This window comes from Pleurodeles waltl, chromosome 9 (assembly GCF_031143425.1).
Source record: "Pleurodeles waltl isolate 20211129_DDA chromosome 9, aPleWal1.hap1.20221129, whole genome shotgun sequence".
In the NCBI taxonomy this organism is placed as follows: domain Eukaryota; kingdom Metazoa; phylum Chordata; class Amphibia; order Caudata; family Salamandridae; genus Pleurodeles; species Pleurodeles waltl.
The window spans coordinates 714,140,734-714,166,309 of record NC_090448.1 but is presented as its reverse complement, the minus strand read 5'-3'; the positions used below and the strand labels follow the sequence as shown (position 1 = coordinate 714,166,309).

The following is a 25,576-nucleotide window of genomic DNA, read 5'->3' as shown; positions in this document are numbered from 1 at the left end:
TCCGTCACCGACATCACCCGATGACGGGACCCACAGGGATTGAACCATGTCTTCCTAGAGGACATCCTCGACACACCAGGAGTTATAAAACTCAAAACAATGTTGAGAAAAGTCGAAAAAAGGCTAGTCAAAAATTGAGTGAGGAGTAGCTCCCTTTAGATCAGCGCTGGCTAGTGCAGAAAGAAAAGAACTGACTTCAGTGCGCTGGGGGCACCATATAGGACCAGCGACGTCATATGTGGTGCGAATGTTGCAGAAGACAGACGCAGAGCAGATTGACAGCACTTAATGGCGCGCAGGGGTACTGCTCACGAAAAATCTCCAGATACAGACTGACGCCTGGGGAAATTCAAAAGGTAAAGAATCAGAATATTCAGCAAGGTGTGTTCAACCCTCAGGTCAGTCCCACCCCTAAGGTGCGCTGCCTGATTTGAGCACAACATTTAGAAATCTGCCACTTTAGTACTGCCAGATTTAAGAACTCTGGGACAGGGTTATGCCTACTTCCCAAAGGAAGTAGTCATACGGGGGTATAGTGACCCCAGGGGCAAGAAGACCATTGCCTACTAACCTTCACTCCCCGAATCGCCACAGATTTCCATATTGAAGGGAGCCCCTGGCACCAGGAAAGCAAATTCCTGCTGATCTACGAAGAAGGACACCCAAAAGCCGCAAAAAGCAAAGCCAGAAAAAGAAGCACCTGACTTGGCCCCAGCCCTGCAGAGCTGTCTGCTGTTCCTGCTAATTTGTGCCAAAGTTGTTACATTCTGCAAGCTGCTGTGCCTCCAAAAGCCTGGACGACTGCCTGCCTTCCACAAAGTCCCAGGAACTCCTGTGGAGCAGTGGAGCTGCTTCCCTGCATCTTGCAGGCACCCCGAGAGACATGGGAGGACCTCGGACCGCCAAAACCTGACACCGGAAAGCACCACTACACCTGTGCTGCCTAGGCCAAGCTGAAGTGGGCCAACAGTACTTTTTGGATAATCATACCCTGAGAAGGCCTAGCACTGGGAAACCAACTTTTGGGTAACTGTGTGCTTTACAAAACAGCAATAATAATAATAATAGTGATGATAACTGAGGAAAGGCTGTGGACTTGGCACAAAACGATGCCTACCTGCTGCTGTCCCAACAATTGAAAAGACTTGACTCGTCCTGCAGCTGTGCATCCACCCAGAGCCTTGGAGGGCTGCCAGCACTTCCAGTCCCTTGGAGTAGAGAAGCCACTTCATTGCACCAGCACGTGCCAACTGTGACTGTCCAGTTAACCATTTTGCTGACCATTCAGGTCCACTTAGGGAGCAACTCGTCAGGAAGAGATTCTAGAGTGTCCAGGAGTGCAACCCCGTCGACCTAGATAGTTTTTAAGATGCTCAGCCTGCGCAGAGCCTGCCTGCACCAATACCCGGAGTACCCCAGTCAGTTTCAAGCACCAAGGCTTGTTTAGCATCCAGTCCGGACACTAACACTGCTGAGTCTGACCTACCGACGGAAGACATCTGCATCACCAAGGCCAGCACCGAGAGTGGCGCTACTATCTGCGTCTACCTGAAAGAAGTGATAACCTGTAATGTCAGTGACCTGCCAGACAAAACAGCTACGCCCCCAAGCCTGTGGTCATTGAAACCGACATATCTGCAGAGATGAGACACTCAAGAACCAAGACCCCCCTTTAGGTTCAGCTAGACTGGTCACTCAGTCGCCACCTGCAGGTCCTTTTCTTCCAGGTACTGCTCCCTTTGACTTCAATGCAAAGCGTCTGAGGCTACCACTGCTAGGATCATCTCTGCACTTGAGTACACCAGGGCAGGTAATCCGAAACTGCTTGTGGTTCTAGAGATCTTGGCCCCTACTTACCTTAAGTCCAGAAGAACAGCCCTGTAAGTCATTTGCAAGTGGCCCTGTGCAGTATACGTTATCTCCATAGGATAACGTTGCGGTGTTGGAGGCTCAGGCCTCAAATCTGACAACAGTATTTTCTTTGTTTCTGAAAATTGCTATCTCAAACAGTATTTAACTTATTCTGAAGATTTTTTGGTATCTAAAAAATAGTATAAAAGTGTTATTTTATTTTCTAAAATTGGTCTTAAGTGTCTTCTTGAGTGTCTCATTTACTGATTGTGTGTTCAACAAATGCTTAGCACTACCCCCTTATAAAGCTAAACTGCTCGCCCACAAAATCACAAAAGAGAGCTTTTAGGATTTTTTTTAACCTCTTTCAGCCAAGAGTCGCCTGTACTATCTGCATAGTGTACCCCGACATTGGCACACTGCATAGATAGCCAGCTTCCTAAACCTGCCCTGGAGTGTCCAGGTTTTATAGGTGCTGGATGGGGTCAGTAGCCATGCGTGCTGCACTGCTGGCATAGAAGGGAGTCACCTAGTAACAGGCTGCAGAGGAGGACTTGGGGACCAGTCAGGGAGCCCCCAAAAAGGGGGGGGGGGGGGGGGGGAGGTCATTTTGTGAAGGTCCTGAGAGCAAGAGGGCATAGTCAATGTTCGTGGACCTGTCCAGAAAGCTTGGGTGCAGAGGGTTATGATTGGCTGTTCCTGTGCATCAAAGGCGTTCACTGTTCTTGGTCAGACCTGCAGTGGGGGAAGAAAAGTAAACAGTAGGGCCACTTCCACGGTCAGCATCATCGGCTCTGTTGTCCCTCAGTGGGCAAGTCGGTTTTAGCGGTGGTGGTGCCTGATCTAGACACAAACAATCCTTGGTGCTTGCAACTGCCCCTGTACCCAGTGGATTGGTGCAGGGCAACTCCTGGGGGTCTTGGCATCCACTCGTCTCCCCACAAGGACCTGGACCACAGTGACTTCTTCCTGGGTGACTGCTGACCCGGTGGACAGCAGATCGGTGGACCGGATGTTACGATCAGCATCTGCAGTTTGCAGGGAAGTGGCTCCTCTACTACAAGGAAGATGGTTGGTCGGCAAAATGCTGGCGGCCCTCCGAGGCTTTTGGAAGATGCAAAATTGCAGGATGAGCCCATAGGTTCTTGCACTGTTCAGCTCTTCTTTGTCATTCTTCTTTTTTAGTCAGTGGAATCTGAGTTCATGGTGTCAGGGGGCCACCTAAATACTCAATTTAGGGATATTTACGGGAGTGTAGGTTTGGAGCCAATGGGCTGCTCATCCCTAGTGGGGATTTTGACCCGGGTGGAAGCGGCATCTGACAGAGGCATCAACTTCATGTCTGCATACACATAGTCCATGTGGAAGATGTATGGAGTGACTTACAAGTTCTCTATCCCTTACCACCACCAAGCTAATGAGCTCGTTGAAGGGTTCAACAAGACCATGAAAGGCATAATAAAAAATTCAACCACTGTAGAGTTCCAGCCTGGGCAGAAATTATTGGTGAAAGAACCTGTAGAACCTGGGGCCCTCCAAGATCACTGGACGGGGCCCTATAAAGTGAATGACAAGAAGGGTGAGGCCACCTATGTGGTGGAACTTAAGGCCCCCGGCAACTGTGTGCTTCATATCAATCGCCTCAAATCACACTTTGAGGCGCCTGAGGGCACCATGCGGCTGGTGACTGATGGAGCTGATGAGAAGGAAATTGAACCTCCGCCTGACCTCTTAGCCTCCAAGAAGAACGATGGTTCTGTGGAAGGAGTGATCATTTCCCCCACTCTGACTCCTGAGGGGCTGTTGCCAAGTAGTGGAACAGTTCTCCTCTCTTTAATTCCTTACTCCAGGGATTACCCACCTGTGTACCCTTGATGTGGACACAGGGGACAACCTCCCTGTCAAGCACAAGTCTTACAGATTGTCGGATAAGGTGAGGGGCAGCATCAACAGCAACGTCGCCACAATGCTGATTTGGGGATGATGGAACCTTCCAGTAGCCCCTGGTCCAATCCTGTGGTTCTGATACCAAACGCTGCCCCACCGGGCACCACACCTGAACTGAGGTTTTGTGTGGGCAACAGAAACCTCAATTCTGTAGCCACAACTGATGCTCATCCCATCCCCTGGATTGATAAGCTGATTGGCAGGTTAGGCATTGCCAAGTACTTACGTACCTTTGATATTACATCAGGGTACTGGTATATCGCCCTAACTGAAGGTGCCAAGGAGGGGTCAGCCTTCTCCACTTCAGAGGGCTACTACCAGTTCACAGTCATGCCCTTTGTATTACAAAATGCTCCTGCCACCTTCCAGAGGCTGGTGAACCGGGTTCTTGCTGGATTGGAGGCCTTCTCTGCTACTTACTAGGATGACATAACCGTCTTCAGTAGCAGCTGGGAGGACCACATTTGTCACCTCTAGGAAGTGCTTCAGGCCCTGCAACAGGCAGGACTGACTATCAGGCCAGTAAGTGCCAGATATGGCAGGGGTCAGTGATGTGCTTGGGACACCTGGTGGGTGGGGGTAAGGTTCAGCCTCACCAGGACAATGTTGAGACTATCATGGCCTGCAAGCTCCCCAAAACCCAGACTGAGGTCAGAGCATTCCTGGGCCGCACTGGATACTATAAGAGGTTTGTCAAGGGATACTGCACCATTGAGGCCCCCTTGACTGGGCTGACTTCTAAGAAGCAGCCCAGAAATGGGAATTGGACGAAGGCATGCCACAAGGCATTTGACTCCCTGAAGCAAGCTATGTGCACAGCTCTTGTGGTCTAGGCCTCTACTTCTCGAAGGAGTTCATTGTATAAACAGATGCCTCAGAGCATGGCGCAGGAGCAGTATTTTCACACCTCAATGCAGAAGGTCTGGCTCAACCTGTAGCCTTCATATCTAGGAGGTTACTTCCCTGGGAACAGAGATGGCGTGCTATAGAAAGGGAAGCTTCCAGTTCATACTGACCACAGGTCCCTCAAGTGACCAATCAATCAATCAGGAATTTGTAAAGCTCACTACTCACCCGTGAGGGTCTCAAGGCGCTGAGGAGGGGGAGGGGGAGAAAAAGGGGAAGGGGGGGGGGGGGGGAGGGGAGTTGCTGCTACTGCTCTAACAGCCAGGTCTTGAGAAGTTTACTGAAGGTAAGGAGGTCTCTGGTCTGGCGCAGGTGGGTGGGAAGTGTTCCACCTTTTGGCAGCGAGGTGCAAGAATGATCCACCGCCGGTTGTAATTCTGCGGACACGTGGGACGGTTGCGATGGCGAGGTCGGCGGAGCAGAGATGCTGGGTCGGGGTGTAGAAGAAGAGCCATCTACTGAGGTATTCTGGTCCGGTGTTGTGCAGTGCTTTGTGAGCGTGGGTGAGGATTTTGAAGGTGAATCCCTTGCTGACTGGGAGCCAGTGCAGGTTTCTCAGGTGGTCTGTGATGTGGCAGTGGCGGGGTATGTCCAGGATGAGGCGTGCAGAGGCGTTCTGGATGCGGTGCAGACTCTTCTGGAGTTTTCCCGTGGTTCCTGCATAGAGGGCATTGCCATAGTCCAGTTTGCTGCTTACAAGGGCTTGGGTGACTGTTCTTCTGGTTTCGGTGGGTATCCATTTGTAGATCTTTCGGCGCATGTGAGGAGGAGGAGATGGCGTTGACTTGCTGGGTCATGGACAATGAGGTGTCCAAGATGAATCCTAGGTTGCGTGCGTGGTCGGTGGGAGTGGGAGCGGCTCAGAGAGTGGCAGGCCACCGGGAGTCATCCCATGTGGAGGGGGTGGAGCTGAAGATGAGGACTTCCGTCTTGTCGGAACTGAGTTTGAGGCAGCTGCTCTTCATCCATTCGGCGATGGCCTTCATTCCTTCATGGAGGTTGGTCTTGGTCAGAGTACTTGGTGAGGGAGAGGATGTTAGCAAACGGGCCATGTAGACGTTAAAGAGGGTCGGGCTGAGGGACAAACCCTGGGGTACGCCACAGATGATTTTGGTGGCCTCCGAGAGGAATGGGGGAGGTGGACTCTCTGGGGTCTGCCGGTGACATAGGAGGTGACCCAGTTCAGAGCTCTGTTGCAGATTCCTGTATTGCTGATGCACAAGCCTAGGGTGTGGTGGCAGACGGTGTTGAACGCGGCCGTGAAGTCCAGGAGGATGAGGGCCGCAGTTTCGCTGTTGTCCAGTATGGTACTGATGTCGTCTGTGGCAGCGGTTTCGGTACTGTGGTTGTTGCGGAATCCGGATTGGGAAGGGTTCAAGGTGCAGTTCTCCTTGAGGAAGCAGGTTAGTTGTCTGTTGACAGCCTTCTCAATTACTTTAGCCGGGAAGGGGAGCAGAGAGATAGGCTGGAATTTCTTGAGGTCCTTTGGGTCTGCCTTGGGTTTTTTGAGGAGAGCGTTGATCTCTGCATGTTGACTCGAAGGAGCTATTGATGATCTTCCATAATTGGGGTGCGATGACAGAACTTGCTTTGTTGAGGATGTGGTGAGGGCAGGGATCAGATAGAGAGCCGGAGTGGATGGTGTTCATGATTTCAATGGTGTTGTTGTCGTTGACAAGGGTCCAGGAGAGCAGGAGGTTGGTGGGAGGTAAATCTGTGGTGTTGGTGGTTTCAGGGGGGGGGGGGGTCTGGGTGCTGAAGCTGTCGTGGATGCTTGTAATCTTGCGGTGGAAGTAGGGGGCTAGGGAGTCGCAGAGGTGCTGGGATGGCGGGATGTCATTGGTGTTGGAGAGTTCCTTCATGATGTTTAAGAGCACCTTGTGGCTGTGTGCGTTGTTGTTGATTTGGTCTTTAAAGGCGGTTCTCTTGGTGGCTCGGATGAGTTGGTGTTGTCTGCGGATGGTGTTTTTGAAGGCTGTGTGGTTGTACAGAGTCTGATCTTGGCGCCACTTTCTTTCAAGTCTTCGGCAGGCTTGCTTAGATTCGTGGAGGTTGGTGGTAAACCGGAAGGCCTTTCTGTCGGTGCGTCTGTTGGAGGGATTCTTGATTGGGGTGAGAGTATTGGCACATGTGTTACCATTGCCTGAAGTTGCGGGCAGCTGCATCAGTGTCGGTGGTGTCAATGGGCGGGTTCCGGGAGAGGATCACGGTAAGTTGGTCTTCGATGACCGTGTTTCAACTGCGGTGGGGGATCCGTAATAAATATCCTATTTTCTTAACACTGTTTGGAGTCTTTTTGTGGTGTTTGCACTGTGATTACTGTAGGTGTGTTGCACAAATACTTTACACACTGTCAAGTTAAGCCTGTCTGCTCTGTGCCAAGCTACCAGCGGGTGAGGACATGTTAAGTTAGGTTGTGTATTTGACTTACCCTGACTAGGATTTTGGTCCCTATTTGGCTAGGGTGCAAACTGCTGCCCAATTTCTAACACAGATTCACTAGCCTTCCTCCGGAGCAGGTATTGTTTCTGGCCTCTGAGGGCGTGGGCTCTCACCATCAGGGGATCAGAATCTTGTCTCTGGTGGCAGGCTGGTCGATACCAGCCAGCTAGCAGACTAGAGGACTAGTAGGTTTTCAGGGGGCACCTTTAAGGTGCCCTCTGGGTGCAGGTAATAATAAACACAATACCGGCATCGTTATGGATTCATTTAGACGAGGTGTTTGATACCAAACCCCATAGGTTTCTGTGAAGCCATTTTGAAGTTGGGTACCTCGTAATGATCAGTGCCCAGTACATACCTTGAGCTGGCTTCCCTGTTCACTTGTGATATCTAGTAATCAAACCAGACATCACAGGGGCATACCTGCTCATGCCAATATGTCCTCACATAAAATATAATACACTCTGTATTAGGGCTTTATGGCCTACTGTAGGAGTGACCTACATAGAGTATATGCAGAGACTCTGGCATGGCACACAATGAGTGTGCCCTGTTGTGTTTTCTCTCATGGTTTGCACCAGGTCACGCTGCCTGAAATAGCAGACTGTGTGCAATTTGTATAGGGGTCCCTTAGAGTGGCACAATATATGCTACAACCCCAAAGGCACCCTCTTTAGTACCCATGCCTTGGGTAACATGGGTACCATTTACTAGGAACTTACAGGGTTCCTAAAGTGTTAGTCAAGTGGGTTACAATTAGATCACTTTACCTTGTTTTACAGAAAGAGCACTGGCAGTGGGGACCGGGGTAGTAGAAACCCAGTGCTCCTTCAGTTGAACCACCTCAGTACTAGTGGCAAAAAGCAGGGTGGGGGGTGACCATGTCAAAAAGGGCACTTTCCTACACATTCATTTGCACATCGAAGCCATTCTGCAACTCTCTTCCCTTGATGACTAACAGCTGCAGGTGGCTCTGCACATTAACATTGGGAGAAATGCTCATAAAACATAAAAGTGATTTACACGTACGTCATGTATACACTACTTAAAATCTAGGTTTTTACTTCTCTCACTTGAGAAAATAAAATCTGAACAGGTCTCTTTTAATGGATCCTATTTATTAAATGCACCCAAGAAACGTCTAGTGATATAAAGTTGCTTGACCTATACTGCATCTGAGGTGGAACACTGCAAGTGCAATGGTGAGGGTATACATCTGTGTTATTCTGCCAAACCTATGAGCAAAGAGCATTAAGCATTTCCCATGTAATGGTCCAGATTTTCAATTCAAGAAGAGACATATCAGATGAGTTCTAATCCAACTCCAATCTATGACAACATTGATAAGTTCAAAGGCATTGAAAAGCAAGTGACTGCATGATTCTAGTAGTTGATTTGCCCAACAAAACATTTCTCAAACATGAGTGGTACATGGGCCATCAACCACTGATCGACACACAGTTAAGCATGTGCATTTCAGTGAAACTAGAGAACTATCGCGGCAGAAGGCAGCGGAAGGTAAATATGTTTGAATGTGTGATGAACTCCCATACCTTATCAGAGGCGTAGTGGTTCTTCTCCAAGAGTGCATTACCCATGTCAATACATGTGGTGAAGCTGTCTGCACGAGCATCCACTTCAGCTCGAATGCTCTGATGGTTCTTAATCACTAAGTCAGCAGAGGAAACGTCCCTGAGGGAGGAAGGATATAAGAACATTGATATAATCCAATCTGAAAACCCACCCCAAAAATGTGACATTCATTCATAACATTGTGACGTCGTTGACAATCTTATCCAAAAAGATTTCATTTTACCCAAAATTACTTTGGGAGTGGAGATTCCTTTTCAGTTTTGTAGACCTCAACAACAGGCCACAAGAGAAACTGAGGTACAATGATTTAACAAACAAACAATCACAGAGCACCGTTAAAGGACAACTCAAGAACAGAGAGAATAGGAAGCAGCAGCAGTGATGCAGGCCAATGACTGCAGCAAAGAAGAACAAATTAAGCAAGAACAAAAAATTAATATAAAGAAGGACAAGCCTTTAACGACGCAACACTACTTCAGCAAGCAATATGGAATCCCATTTAGGGAGGGACACAGCAAAGCTGAGCAGTAAAAGATATTAGAAGGTGCAACAATGGCTTTTGTACTGGTGATGCTTGTTACATTTCCTGACACACTTTTGGAATGTCACTACAGCAGAGTAGAGCATCCTCAGAGCACAGACCTTTTTCTTTAACAAACTGTTGTCTATGAACAACACAGCCACACCCACACTTACACCAAGCCAGACCTTAAGGCTACATACAACCCATTCCTCATCTGCACAGCCTACATCCTATTTCCCATCTGCACAGCCTGAAGGGCATAACAGAATGATATTGACTGATGAGTCAGGAAAAACAGAGTCATAAGTATTGTAAAATGATGCCACTTACCTGTTAATGTGGCTCCCCAGCACGGACAAGTTTTATAAATTCAGATGCTTACAGAATATTCACCAATATTAGACATAAAATATAATGTAATGTAAAATATATTTGTAGAGCACACTGCTACCTAAAAAAGGTGTCCTGGCGTAGATCTACCACCGGTTAGTGAAGCCAAGCAAAAATGGTGTCCCCTCAATGAAGATGGAGCTAAGTTTTCAATACATAGAAAAATGAACATTCAATTTACAAGTCGTAGATTAGAGCACATAATACTTTATTCGATTGGTGGCATAGAAGCACAGCAGGGAGAGGGGCCAGTCTGCTGCACCATGTTTGAATCACGTCTTTGAATCTCATGCATATTACCATGTAAATCATCAGCAACCACTCCTCACAAACCATACACCCCTAAAAGGTTGCCAGGAGGCAGATGTGAAACAGATTGCTTCAGAGCTTCGTCAGGGGACTGAAGTACTACATAAATTCTGCAACACAATACAAACTTTTATTTTTTAAAGTCCTTTTATTAATATCAAACAATTGCTCAGTACATAGTAATGACCACAATAAATGAACAGATTTCTGTTTCTTTCCCAATGGGAACAAATACAATACATCAGCTCATTACACATCCAACAATATAGAACCTGGAGTATGCATTACCCTAAGACAATGTATATATCACATCCACTCCCCCTCCCCAGACTATGCCCTAGACTCTCCCCATTTAACTGGTCCCACTTGTTTATGAGTTCACACGTTTCTCTATGTGCTCCAATGGGCCCAGATTGTTTTTGTACTCTATTTTGCAGCCCTGATAGACCACACTTTCCACCTGTTGACACCAAGCTATATTATGTACCCAATCTTGGATCATCGGGGGTCTATTTGCTCCCAATGTTCTTAACCATATTTGCTAACGTCAGGGCCAGGTTTCCTCCCCTGTTATGCGTAGCAGGAGCCATCTGACATCTAGTGGTATCCCTAGCCCTGTTACCTGTTTCATTTTATGTACTATCTGCGACCAAAAGTGTTGGATTATGGGGCAGCTCCAAAGAATATGGAAAAATGATCCAACCAGACCACATCTCCTATTGCAAGGTTTGAATCGGTGTGGCCCATACGCTGGAGGAGATATCTAGAATAGTATTTTCTGTGCAAAATTCTGTTTGAGCCGGAATAGGGCTCATATTGCCACGTCACAGGGACTTTGTAGGGATTCTTGCCATTCTTGGTCTTCTAGGAGGCCCACGTTGCCCTCCCATGCCTCACGAAGAGAGTGCCAGGGGCACAGAGAATTATTAATTATTTTCTTATAGGTCAAGGATATTGTCTTTTCCAGCATCGGGCCTAGTAACAGTCTGTCTTCCAATGGGGTCAAGTCTGGGAGCTGGTCACCCTCTTGTATGTGTCGTCTTAGTGCATGTCCTAACTGGAGATGTCTATATCTCTCCGATTCCTTCATGGAGACATCTTTTTTTAGTCCTTCAAAGGATACCAGTGTCCCGCTACTCCATATGTCACCTTAACAATCGATGCCTACGAGTCTCCTTCTACCGAAATCCTTCAAGTTGCAAAGTTCACTCAGCTGATCACTAGTCCAAATCGTGTTACGTTGCTAGGCTTACTCTCCCATCCCAGGAATTTCGTGGCTTCCCTCCATGCCTGTATTGTCGCTTGAGTGTGTGACTGGAGTTTGGATTCCTGCTTCCTGGTGTAAAGTACAGGACAGAAGGGTATCCATGGCTTCCCATTGCTGCTCCATCAATTCTGTAAGCCGGCTCCTAGTTGTTTATGGTGACAAGCTGGGCTGCCAAATAGTATGCCTGGACGTTTGGGACCACAAAGCCTCCATCAAACTCTCCTCTTTGTAGCTTACCAAGGGAGATACACAAACTGCCTCCATCCCATAATAAACTGTGCAATTCACTATTGATTTTTGCAAAGAATTCAGGCAGTACTTTGTATGGGCTATTCTTCAGGACATAAAACAAACGGGGAATGGCCATCATTTTGTAAAGGACTGCCTAACCCATCAGAGAGATAGGTAGCCTCCGCTAGTGTGTTATATCGGCATGTATGTGGTCCATCTGAGGGAGAAGGCTCTTCCTTAAGAATGTGTCTGTTTTGAGCTTTGCGTGGAAACAGTTCCTCATTCACCAAGGCAGAGGGATGGCGGGTTAGTTTTGAATGGTTAGACTGGGTAAAGGACAGGGGGAGGGGAAATTCCCGATTAAATTACTTTCTTGGAATATTAATGGTTTAAGGACTAAATCAAGACGGAACAAAATTCTAAAGTACTTAAAAGATTCACCGGCACAGATTTTAATTTTGCAGGAGACTCATCTAGCCGCAGATGAGTGTAAGGAGCTATTTAAGGCCCAAAAATGGGTGCAAATGTGTTTTTGTACTACCAATAATTTCCACACAAGGGGAGTAGTTATTTTGGTTAAACAGGGACTAGGAGCCAGACCAGAAATTCTCGAAATAAGGGCGGATCAAGCTGGTCGCTGGGTCTTAGTAAGAATTCAGGTTGATGAGGTAACTCTGGTATTGGTTGGATTCTATGGTCCGAACTGTGATGATATTGAACCTCTTAAAAAAGTTTTTTCTCAGCTAATCGAATTTTCAGATTCGGTCATTATGACGGGGGATTTTAATGTGGTGCTAGATAATAGATTGGATTGATCGGATACTTGCAGATCCTTAGGTACGCCAAAATCACAACATTATTTAAAGAGAATGATGAAGGACTACGGTTTGTGTGACATCTGGCGAAAGAGGGAAGGGGGGGCCAGAGTCTTCTCCTTTTTTAACAAGAAACAGTCACGCTTCACGTATTGATTATTTTTTAGTGGATGACAGGTTGTTGGAAAATGTTGATAGCATTGAATATTTACCCCCACATTTATCAGACCATGCAGCGGTAATATTGCATCTGACACTTCCCCAGAGGAGAATGTTTAAGAGGTGGACTTTGGAGCACGCACTATTGTTAGATGTGGATGTTTTGGTGCAACTACGTAGAGAGACGGAAGGTTTCTTCAAGGTTAATATGGGCTCCGCATCATTATCAACAGTTTGGGACTCCTTTAAGGCTGTAATACGAGGGGAAATTAACAGTATCTCATGTCATAAACGTAAAGTATTTAGAGACAAAATAAACATGTTAGAACAGGAATTGTTAATAAAAAGCGAGAAGCTGGTTGGTAAAGGGGAAGGGGTCCAGGAGGAGGCAGGAAGAGCGGAATTGGCTGAGCTAAGAACACGATTAGCAAATATTTTACAGGCGCGAATGGTTAAGAGATGGGAGGTTAGTAAACTAAAACACTTTGAATATGGGGAGAGTACAGGGACATTGCTTGCCTGGAAAGCTAAATCAGATCAAGTTAGTGGCTATATTAAGGAAATAGTGGCCGAAGATTCGGGCATAAAATTGTTCCGTAGGGAAGAAATTGAACGAGGGTTTTAAGATTTTTTTACATCTCTATATACGGAACATGCAGAGGAGCGAGAGGAACTGGTGGAGGATTGGCTAGCTCAGGATGTCTTACCGGAAGTCTCGCAGCAGATTCAGGAATTTCTTAACGGCCCTATTACGGTGGAGGAAGTGCGGGCGGCTTTAGCTGGGGGTAAAGAAGGGAAAGCCCCGGGCCCTGATGGTATTCCGGTGGAGCTGTATAAAGTATTAGGTGATGTAATTACCCCAATTTCGGTTGAGCTATTTGGCAAGGTTTATTTTAATGAGATAGCTATGCCTGCTTCGTGGAATGATGCAGTTATTACTTTGATTTTGAAACCCGGGAAAAATCTGATTAATTGTTCTTCTTATAGACCTATCTCATTATTGAATAGTGATTATAAGCTGTTTACTAAAATAGTGGCGTATAGATTAAATAGAGTAGTAAACAGTTTAATTCACCCTGACCAGAAGGGCTTTTCGAAGGGGAGGTATTTGCACGAGCTGACATACGAATTAATCGGGGCCATAGATATGGCGGTATCTTTTGATTCCCCTTTGGGGATTATTACGGTCGATGCTGCAAAAGCCTTTGATCAGGTAAAGTGGGTTTATTTGAAACTCTTGTTAAAAAAAGCTAAACTGGGAAGCAATTTCTGTGGGGTAGTAACTCAGAAATATATGACTCCTATGGCTAGAATATTAGTGAATGGGAACCTTATTGGTCCGATAGCTATAGCTAGGGGCACTAGACAGGGCTGTCCGTTATCCCCTGTACTATTCAATTTATATATGGAACCATTTGCGAGGAAGATTCGGCGGAATATGATGATTTCTCCTTTTTGTTGTCAGGGCTGGGAGAGGAAACTTGCTTTGTATGCTGACGATCTTTTGGTGTACACAGATAATTTAGTAACTGCATTTCCTGAGATCCTTAGGCTGGCTGAGGAGTTTGGTAAGGTGTCTGGCTATCAAGTGAATGTGGAAAAAACAGAGATTATGGCTTGGAATATGGAGTATAAATCTGTTTACTGTAAAAAGGAAATTAGATATTTGGGAATTTTGATACCTCACAATATTAATCAGTTAGCGGAGAGGAATCAGTTAAAATTGTTGTTGGAATGTAAGAGTTTACTACAAGGTTGGATTCATCTCCCCTTAATGATTATTGGCAGAGTTAATCTGGTAAAAATGTCTATCCTTCCGAAGTGGAACTTTTTGTTCTCCACTTCCCCACTCCCCATGCAGAAAATATATATAGAAAAAATGCAGCGCCTCAAAAGCGATTTAGAATTTCTCGGAGGAAGTTACGTCGGTGTAAAGATAAAGGCGGTTTGGCACAACCAGAGCTGCAATATTATGCATGGGCCTTTCTTTTTAAAAACTTTAGAACTTTGCTCCTTCCCTCAGACTCTACGACTACATGTTTAATGCTTAAGATAATGGCTTCTAATATCAAAGGTGCTTCAACCAACTTTATGTTTAAATTTGGAGACCCTAAATTCTTCAAAAAGATAAGGTTGAAAATTATGCGGGGCTGGCAGAAAGTTGGTATTATATCAGGCAATCTGCGAAACTCACCTATTACAATTCTGACACACCTATTTGGGATTCCCCGGGAACCCCAGAACGTTTTCAAGATATTTTAGCGTTACCGATAAAACAAGCAGGATTAGAGCATTGGGGAGATTTGTTTTCGGAGGGGGTTCTTCTCCCCTGGGAAGAATTGCACTCGAAGACGGGTGGTTCTCTATCTAGGTGGAATTTTTTACAAATAAGAAAATGGGCAAAGGGGATTAAGGAAGGTGTTGGCATGTCCAACCCATTGAGTGACATCACCCCAAGCCCATTAGGAGGCTCCCACGGAGTGTCTGCTTGGTATTGGGGGATCCTAGAAGGGGTGGATGGCGAGTTTGTACTTCCCAGCGACTTGTGGAGGAAATTGTTCCCAGAAGAGGCAGTTAATAGGTGGTGGGAAGAGTCATTAAAAATGCTTTTTCGCATTGTGAAACCGGCCACTCTTAGGAAAAAACATTATTTTACAATACATAGAGTTTATATTTCCCCTGTGAAGCTATCTAAAATGCAAGGAGGGCAGGAGGTGAGATGTCCAAAATGTGGTTCAATTCAAGCAACAGATAATCATATGTTTTGGGAATGTCCTGATACTCGACATTTTTGGGAAGAAGTATGTGAAACAATTTCGAGTATATTAAATCGGGAAATCGAAGCGTCTCTCCAGTTGATAATTTTTGGGCAATTTCAAGATCGGGCGGGGGGGCCTGGCTGGGGTACAATGGCAGATATGAAGTTTGTATTTTATGCAATATTGTTGGGGAGGCGAGAAATATGCAGAAAATGGACTTCAAAGGCCCCTCCAGGTCACTCAGGATGGCTTAGGGATGTCTTTTGTACAGCAGAATTGGATCAAATGATGGAGGGAAAGGATAAGATGCGGGGGAACTTTTGGGTATCATTATTGAACTGGAAATCAAGACCTTGATGTATAGAATGTTTTTATTTTTATTCTTTTTTAAATTTTCCTCTTTGTTTAAGTAATGCTGAATGGAAATGTATTTGTGTTATTTGTCCAATGACTTTACACCTTGCTCTGAAATCCTCATAGAACTGGGACAGTCTGAGGATTGTCTGAGAGGAAAGGGCAACCCTTGGCCGAGGAAAACTTCTCTCGTCTTTGTTGAAAAGAAAAGGAGGTTTACACAAGGCCTAGGGTGAATGAGGACAATAAAAAAAAAAAAACAATGTGTCCGAATCTCTCGTGACAAACACCTAAATATGTAAATCCCTCTGCACCCACTGGAGCCACACAACGGGATGGCAGATTTGGTACTCCAGGTGTCAGGGGGAAAACAGAGACTTGTCCCAATTTGATACTCAGAGTAGCTCCCAAATATATGTAGAATATTTAATATTCTATCTACTGATCAATAGGGTTTTGTGACATATAAAAGAATTTTGTTAGCATATAGGGAGATCCGCGCCTTCCAGCTACCTCCTTCTTGGATCCCCCACAGGAGCGGGTCCTGTCGCACCCAGGTGGCTAATGGTTCCAGCACTACAGCGAATATCAGTGACAAGAATGGGCAGCCCTGCCTCGTGCCTCGTGCCTCTGTGCAAGATAAATGCTCGGGAGACTGTTCCATTGACTTTAACTCTTGCCCTTGGGTCATGATACATTAGTCGTACCCAAGTGCAAAACTGGGGGCCGAAGCCCAATCTAGCCAGCGCCGCGAAAATATATGAGCATTCAATGCTGTTGAAGGCCAGTCTTGCATCAAGTGAGAGTAGCATTGCCTCTTCTGCACTCTGGGTCTTTGTTTTGTGCAATATTTTGCGCACCTTGAGTTAAGTTTGGTGCTTCTCTGTGTTATAAAACCAGATTGATCAGGATGGACCACACTGGCCATCACTGGCCAGAGCCTATTACTTACGATTTTTGCTAATACCTTGGCTTCCAGGTTTATAAAGAGATAGGCCAATACAAACTACAGGCTGTTTGAGGCTTTCCCTTTTTGGGTATCACCACAATGGTGGCCATTCGTTGGTCCAGCGAGAAGCTACCCTCGTCCCTGGGCACCTGCAACATGGACAGCATATGCGGCGCTACTATATTGGCTATACATTTATATAGTTCAACTGGTAGGCCTTTGGGGCCGGATGCCTTGCCAGATTGGAGTCCCGAGATAGCCCTTTACACTTCCTCCACTGTCAGGTCTTGGTCCAGTGCTGTCCTATCGTCTCTAGAGAGTACCTGAAGAGGAAGGACTCAGAGTAATTTCATACAGTCCTTGCCGGTACGTTTTCTTTCCGAGGAGTTGATCTTTTCGTAATAGGTGGCAAATATCTCTGCTATGACTTTTCTGGTAGTATGTTACCCCCAGTTCATCTTGTATTTCAGCTACCAGTTGCAACCTCGGTCTCTCCTTTCAAACCAAGCTAGTTTGCTAGCTTTATCACCTATGTCATAGAGGCGTCTTTGGATGGACAGCACATAGCTCCTGGCTGCATTGTCTGATAGCTCCCTGAGGTTGTGCTGTTTGAGTCAGAGTCTGCGACTGAGCTGAGTTCAGAATGCCATTCACAGTCACCCTTGTCTCTAATGTTGTAATCTCCTCCAGTCTCTCACACTCAAGTCACTGAACTTTGTTCTCCCCCCCCAATCACAGCCTGCGTGTTTCCCCTCAGAAGTGCCTTAAAGGCCTCCCGAAGTGTACTGGCAGTTCCTAAACTGTTGTGGAAGTATTGTGTCACTCCTTCCCTAATTTTCTCTTGAACGTCAACATCCTTGAGATACCATAGGTCTATCCTGGGGTGGTAATGTTGTGTCTGTAGTGGGTGCCATCAGTGTAACTACAACCAGGGAGTAATTGGAGATGCTGTGAGCCAAGTGCATTGCCTTATGAAACCACCTAGTTTCTATACTGTGTGTAATAAAGAAATCTAGCCAAGAAAGGCTACATTGAGTCATCGATAAGTATGTGAACTGTCTCGCAGTCGGATTCTGGTCTCTTCATAGGTGTATCAAGCTCATAGAGTCTGAAAAGGTCTGTAATAGACTAGTGGATATGCTGCCTTTGGTGCTAGTGAGCCTGTCTTGTACTGGGTCTAGGGTTTCATTCATGTCTCCCCCAAGTACTAGGATACCAGGCAGCAATAAGGCCCCCAGAGCTGGAGGGTGTCTGTGTGCAATCTTGGTGGTACATAGACTGAACAGATGTTTACTATTAGACCATTCCAAGTGCCAGTCTGTGCCATGAAGCGGCCCATGAGATCGTTCCACGTACGACTAGGTACGAAAGGTGTAGCTGTTCTGAGTAGTATTCCCACTCCCCTCGAGTTGGAGGTATAGCCTGCATGCTCCAATAAGGAGTAGCCCATTTGGTCCAGTGCCTTGCATTTATTGCCTTTGAGATGGGTTTTCTGAATAAGAAACAGGTCGGGGTGTGCCACATAATATACTGGAGTACCAGGGTGCATTTAATTTTATTGCTGAGGCCATTGACATTCCACATCATGACCGTCAACTGGAAATGCTTAGTGGTCTCCATGCTGTGTATGTCAATGAAGTAGATCGAGTGAGTGGGACGAGTAGTAAAGTATCGTCTCCCCTCCCCCACCCAGCTAGTGTTCCCCCGACTTCGAGTATGTGGCTGTGCTGAGCAAAAGTAAAAAATGCTGTGAACAAACAACAAACTATGTGAAAATTGCATCCCCAAACAAAACTCCCCCCACCCAGCTACCCTGCATCATAGGCTTGGAACTGCCCCCGCTCCAACTTGCAGAGCACCTGTCATCCAACTTCTAACGTAATGAAGTATGGGTTTTCTTTCATATAGATGTCCCCTCTAGTACAGTGGGTAATAAGCATCAATTAGACAATATCTTTAGTAGATATGTGTGTCCAAGCTGTTGAATGATGCATTGAGGTAATTTTGATTGTTCAATTATCCCAAATGTTCTGTCTTTCGCTGCCACCCCCTTACATTACAAACTACACTTTGAGGGCTAATAGTATGTTTTACTGAGTACGACCTTTAGGATCACAACAGTCAGTGATCAATCCCCACCGTCCTGTAGATCATCGGTCTGTTCCCTGCCATGCATGGATGTCGTGTCTGTCGAACGATAACTAGAGCCTCTTCTTGCCACCCCTTTACTGGCTTGGTGTTTAGGTTGTCTTCATCCTTCAGTCCAGTCCCATGCCTCATCGGGCGAACCAAAGCATCAGGATTTGCCCTCCGCTATTACGTGCAATTTTTCAGGGAAGAGCATCATATAATAGAGGTCTTTAGTACGGAGATCTTTATTAACTTTGCCAAAGCTGAGGCAGAGTCTTTCGACTTGTGTGAACTCCAGGAAGAATTTGATCTGTGCGTTCTCAAGGTGACCATGTGTTTGGGCGGTCTGCAGGATAGTGTCCCTGTCCCAATAGATGAGGAACCTTGCTCTCGGAGGGACTCCTAGCTTCAGCTGCAGGATTGGTGCCCGGTGTGCACGTTCCACTGAGAAAAGGTTTGACAGGTGTTTCAGTCTGAGTTTGTGAAGTATGAGGTCCTCAAAGAAAAGGGTTACGCTGGGGCCTCTGCTCCTTCCAGCACCCTAACCACTCTAATATTGTTTCGTCATGCCCTCCTCTCTTGATCCTCTAGCAGCGCCGCCATAACTTTGTGCTGCTTTGTAAGATGTTGTTCTTGCTCTTCCAGCCATCTGGAGGTGGAATGGAGGGCCTGGAAGTGTGTATCTGTGGTTGTGACATGTTCGGAGATTTTTTGTTGATCTGCTCTTAAGAGAGGGATATCTTTCATCAAAGCATTCAGTTTAGGCTCGAAGTCTGTGATTGGTGCCATGACCAAACCAAGGGACAGGTCCGGCACCTCAGGAGTGTCTGCGTTAGACTCCTTGGGCATCAAGAAGGATTTTTGTACAGCATACTTGTCCATTTTGATAAGTTGGCTGAGGGCCAAACCCTTGGGCTTGACCATGGCCGTTAGAAAGCAGTCCCACCCCAGGGCCAGAGGGAGAAGGATTCTCACTCCAGTCATTAAATGTCTTCTTTCGCTAGATTTGTTGTTAGACGATTATCCCTTCAAGCGTCTCATCAGGCCTTTGCAGCAGACAAGCCTCATGGTTCTGTTAATGTAGACAAAGAGGGCCACTCGTAACCCTCCCTACTCAATTCTATGTCTCGTAGGGAGCGCCAGCTGTTTTGACAGGTACGACAAGGGTGGGGTATTCCTCTGCTGTAACCTTCGTCTCCCATCTGCTTTACTCTGAAATCAGCAAGCAATCCTTGTGCTGCTAAGTAGACCCGGGGAGGGCCTCTCAAGAGTGTCGGTCCATCAGGTGGTGTGAGCGCTCGCTTGCTCAATTCCTCCCAACTCCTCTGCCCGCATGCACGCTCCCTTCTTTACTGGCCCAGAGGTATGGCCTGCAGGCCCCAGCGCCAGATTGGTCTTGTCTGGCTGTACAGGTGCTCACCATCCAGGAATCCCAATCGCCCCTGCCCACCGTTGTACTTACATCATTTCTGACAGGAGGGCAGGGTCCGTGGTCAGTTTTCGGCTGCTGTCTGTGGCAGGCCTCCCAGATTCTTGTCAGCCCACAGCCTCTTGGTGCCTCGGTGCCCCTCTGCTTAATAGTAACAGGTAGGCCCAGAACCCGCCACTGTTCGTACCACAAGCGTTGTCCACGAGCCACAGCCTTCACAGCCCCAACTCTTCAGGTGTGGGCCGTTGGTCTCCCTTAAGTGCTCCCTCTCATTGCGCAACTGTCACAGGCTCCATGCACAGTCAGCCTCTCCTTACATGGGCACAGCCCATCTGAACTCTGCTGCATCCGTCTCCTCTGGGGGGGGGGGTGGGGGGGGTGGGGGGGGGGTGTAGCAGGTCCACAGGGACTCTACTTTGGCCGCACCACCTCCCCAATATTTGACATGTGCCTCACGGTGAGCACGCTCCGCCTCCCAAAGGCCTCTGTCACCTTGTCGGGGCAAAAGGAGGGTGTTCGCTACCTCCTTTACATTCACCAGGTTCTTGGTGTCAGGATGGCGGTCACAGACCGTTACGATGCTCACTGATTATGGAAGGATTTTGGGGTTAAATAGTCAGATGCTACGGAGCGCTATTAGTGTGCGGCCATCTTGGCGAGAGCCACACTCCAACACAATACATACTTGTGCATATTGCCAAGTAAATTATCAACATCCCACACCTCACAAACCATACAGCCCAAAAAGGTGCAGGGCACAGATGTGAATCAGAGTGCTTCAGAGCTCCATCAGAGGAACGGATCGCTACATAAATTCTGCAACACAATACATACATGTACATACAGACATAAGCGCCCTGTTAGACCTGACTGCCTTAGGGTGGTCACCTCTAACTGTTTTTGCTGGTTTTAAGACTATGCCTACTTTACCACTGCTGACCAGTGCTAAAGTGCATATGCTCTCTCCCTTTAAACATGAAAACATTGGATCATACCAATGGATTATTTAATTTACTTATAAGTCCCTATTAAAGAGCACTATATGTACCCAGGGCCTGTAGATTAAATGCTACTAGTGGGCCTGCAGACTGATTGTGCCACCCACTTAAGTAGCCCCTTAACCATGTTTCAGGCCTGCCATTGCAAGGCCTGTGTGTGCAGTTTCAGTGCCAATTCGACTTTGTGTTTAAAAGTACTTGCCAAGCCTAAAACTCCCCTTATTCTACATATGTCACCCCAAGGTATGCCCTAGGTGACCCATAGGGCCGGGTGCTGGGTAGGCAAAAGGCAGGACATTTACCTGTGTAGTTTACATGTCCTGGTAGTGTAAAACTCCTAAATTCGTTTTTACACTGCTGTGAGGCCTGCTCCCTTCATAGGCTAACATTGGGGCTACCCTCATATACTGTGAGTGGTAGATGCTGATCTGAAAGGAGTAGGAAGGTCATATTTAGTATGGCCAGAATGGTGATACAAAATCCCGCTGACTGGTGAAGTTGGATTTAATATTACTATTTTAGAAATGCCATTTTAATAAGTGAGCATTTCTCTGCACTTAAATCCTTCTGTGCCTTACAATCCACGTCTGGCTGGGTTCAGTTGATAGCTCCCTTGTACAGTCACTCAGACACACCCCAAACACAGGGTACTTGCATACATCTGCATTTTGAACAGGTCTTCCTGGTCTGGGAAGGTGGAGGGGCAGACACTTACATGTCAAGGGATAGTAGCCTGCCCTCACACAAAGGACTGCCACACCCCCTATTGGGACCCTGGCAGACAGGATTGAACTGAAAGGGGACCTTGTGCACTTATAAGCCAATCTTTGAAGTCTTCCCCACTTCAAAGGCACATTTGAGTATTTAAACAGGGCCTCTGCCCCTACCAGCTCAGACACTTCCTGGAGAAGAGAACCTGAACCAGAACCTGCAACCTGCCAAGAAGAACTGCCTGGCTGCCTTAAGGACTCACCTGACTGCTTTCTGTGAAGGACTGCTGCTTTGCTGTTGCCCTGCTGCCTTGCTGCTCTCTGGCTGTGCTGAAAAGTGATCTCCAAGGTCTTGGATAGAGCTTGCCTCCTGTCCTCTGAAGTCTCAGGACCAAAAAGACTTTACTCCTGCAAGAAGAACTCCATGTGCAGTGAAAATCCATGCACAGCCTGCCAGAAATTACGCACAGCCTGTATTGCGGTGAAAAAGTCACTACACGCCGAACCGGAACGACACAGCCCGACTTCGCAACGAGAAGATCGACGCAGGGCCAGCGTAGCAACTGGAAATTTGACGCACAGCCCACTGGATCGATGCACAGCCGAGCCAGACTGACAAAGCCAGACTTCCAGAGAGGAATCAATGCAGCGCCTGCCGTGTGGTAGAAATTTCCACGCAACGCCCACTGCAGTCACGCAACCCCTGGGACTTCATCCTGTCAGTGCCGGAATTCAACGCATGGTCCCCAGAGCATCCGAAAACCCTGCAACCCGAAGAGGATCCAAGATCGAGCACCAGAAAACGACGCAAAGCCTTCCCTGCGTGAAAATTAACAATGCATTCCTGTGTGCGTCTCAAGAAATCAATGCACACCTCCCTGTTTTCCACGCATCTCCTACTCTACAGAGATTTTGAACGCAAACCAGGTACTTTGTGCTTGCAAGAGACATTTATTGCTTTAAGAGACTAGAGACACTTGGGGGCGTGGCCAGGGTCCGGAACATGGCGGACGCCTGATTATCTAGCTCCGGAGGGGCCTGCCGGAAATAATCCTTCTCAGCGCGCTGGTCCGGGCCGCCTGCTCACGGAGTGTGGGCTCCCTGCGGCGGACCGCCGGGAGGCGCGATTGGGCCCCCAACGCAGTCCTGGGGCGAGAGGCGGGCGGTGCAGTTTGCTCCGTTACGGGGAGAGGCGTGCGGCCCCTCCCCTGCTGGAAGCCGCGGCCTGATGTTGTGCGGTCGGCCGCGGCGGGAGCGAGGCGGGTGGCCAGAGTCCATCGGCGCTCGCGTCGGAGGCTGAATTTAACATTGCGAGGGGAGGCTAGCGGCCCCTCCCCTCGCTGAAAGCCGCGGCCCGGTGGTGAGCGGCCGACAGCAGCAGGAACAAGGCGGGCGGACCAGGTGCGGCTGCGCTCGCAACTGCAGCGCGAGTCCAGATCGCGGACCCTGGGGCCCCTGATGCAGTTGGAGAGAACTGGGGGCCCTCTCTGGTGTAAGCCCTCAACGGAAGCGACGGAGCGGGCGTAACGGCCCCACCTTTGCCAGAGCCGACCTGAGGGCATTGTACATGGCCCAATTGGAGTACCTGGGCACGGAAAAGGCAACGGGATGGGCTGCCTAACGGAGTGTGTCATCTGTGGAGGTTCAGTAGTTGAACACGGATCCCCATGTGTTGCGCCTTGAGAGAGGTGCGCATAACGGACGGCCCCGGGTCAACTGTCTGGCGTGAGGGGACCGCGGAGCCACCGGACGTCTTGGGGCACAACTGACTCCGGAGAGAAGATTACGAACACGATCAGGTGGACACCCTTGAGCACGGAAAGAGGACTGGAAAGTGGGTGAGTGCCCCATTGGATGGATGACTGGGCCTTGGCTGTGGCGGGCGCCTGGATCTGGCTGCCGGGGCAGGGCCTGACTGGAAATCCGAACAAAGGCACCGGGGCTGAAATAGGGAGTAATTAGCAGCGACCTACTGCATGAGTGCCCTCCATCCTGGGAGCCGCAATTTAGACACAACCAGCGGAGCTCTTGGAGTTCGGCCAAAAAGGACAGAGAGTAGAAGTTAGAGCTCCAAAGTCCGAAAAGAAGGGACAATCCTAGTTGTGGTTCACACGAACGCGCGCGGGCCGTCTGCCGGGGCCCCCGAGGCGCGCCTGCTTGCCGGACCGATGCCCCCCAAGGGCCGTCACAAGAATAGAACCATGGACCACGAGTTGCCACCTGGGGTGAGCGAAGCGGACTCACTAAACCAATCACAAATTAAAGTTCAGGACACCCTAGACAAGATACTGGGGGCCATAGAGGATACCAAATCAACATTGCAACGTGACATCAACCAGGTTGCGATTGAGGTGGGGCTCCTGAGAGCGGACCATCACAAGTTGGTTGACAGGGTCAAAGAAGCGGAAACCATATTAGCGGACATCGTACCAAGGCAGAAAGACATAGCGGCGGAGGTAACTTCATTGACCGACAGAGTGGCAAGACTTGAACAACGTGCCGAAGACGCAGAGGGAAGAAACAGGAGGAGCAATGTGCGAGTGGTAGGCCTCCCTGAGGGGACCGAAGGGTCAAACTTGGCGGGCTTTCTGGAGAAATGGTTGAGCGAGGTGGTTGCGCCGGGATGCCTGACCCCCTTCTACACCCTGGAACGTGCCTATCGTGTACCATCGAGACCTCTAGCCCCTGGCAGACCCCCGTGCTATAATCGCTAAACTTCTGCACTACAGAGACAGGGACATCCTCCTACAGAAAGCCAGAGAGACGGGCCCGTTCAAAGTAGGGAACGGGGAAGTTACACTGTTCCCGGATTTCACGCTGGAGGTCCAGAACAGGCGAAACTCATTCCTAATGGTCAAAAGAGCCCTGCGAGACGAAGGGATCCAGTATTCGCTATTATACCCGGCCAGGCTAAGAGTGATGGTGGAGGGCAAGACCACATTCTTCCAATCGCCGGAGGAAGCATGGGAATGGCTTGAGAGGCGTGGATCCCAAAAAGTGCGACCTGCAAGTGAAAGCCCTGGAGCGAGAAGAGCCCGCCGAGCCCCGAAGGGGAAGAGATCAAGTGACCGCCCTCGGTTGGCACCAACGCAAACGCAGAGAGAAACGGACAGGAGGGCGGCCCTAAAGGCGGCGGCTCGGGTGGGTGGTGAGGTGCCCCCCCCCCCCCCAAGGAGGAACCGAAGAAGAGTCCGATGATACAATGGTGTCCTCTGCCGAGGACTCGGAGGGCCTATTGCCAGCACCGAGTGTGACCCCACAGACAGCCGACGAGCTCGTATAGCCCGGACGTGAAGCGGCGCCCAGAGACATAGCACACTGCTTGAGCGAGTGGCCCCTCCGGACCTGGCTTCCCCCCCTGACTCGACTCTTGCCTGTCCGACTTGGCTGGCGAGTACTGCAGTTATGTGTTTGGAAAAGTTGCATTATAGCACAGTTTATTGGGCAACCTACAGTTCCGGAGGCGCCCTGGGGTTTGGGGTTTGGGAGTTGGAGTTTACATTTACAAGTTAAATCGGCTAAATGGGTGGAGAAATCTGACTACAGTAGAGGGGTGGGCATGTGGGGGAGGCTATTGAGATCAAGGGCGCGCCAGACCTGCCACGAGCAGGTCCCAAGCACTGGATGGCAGACTACAACATTATAACCTGGAATGTCAAGGGGATGGGCACTCCGGCTAAAAGACATAGAGTTATATCATTCCTCAAGAGAAGGGGGGGTGCAGATAGCAATGTTGCAGGAGACCCACTTGGCAATGGGCGAGGGAGAGAAACTAAGACGGAGGTGGAGGGGGCGGGTGTTTGCCACGGAGTAT

At 48.3% G+C, this 25,576-nt stretch overlaps 1 protein-coding gene across 4 annotated transcripts in view; it reads right to left on the bottom strand.

The window, feature by feature from the left end:
- SPTBN2 (spectrin beta, non-erythrocytic 2) overlaps positions 1-25,576 on the bottom strand; it is an 812,320-nt gene that overhangs the window by 95,929 nt on the left and 690,815 nt on the right. For all 4 annotated transcript variants that reach the window (XM_069207822.1, XM_069207824.1, XM_069207825.1 and 1 more), the window contains one exon: positions 8,700-8,838. In XM_069207822.1, coding sequence (XP_069063923.1) covers positions 8,700-8,838 — 139 coding nt within the window. The remainder of the gene's footprint in view (positions 1-8,699; positions 8,839-25,576) is intronic.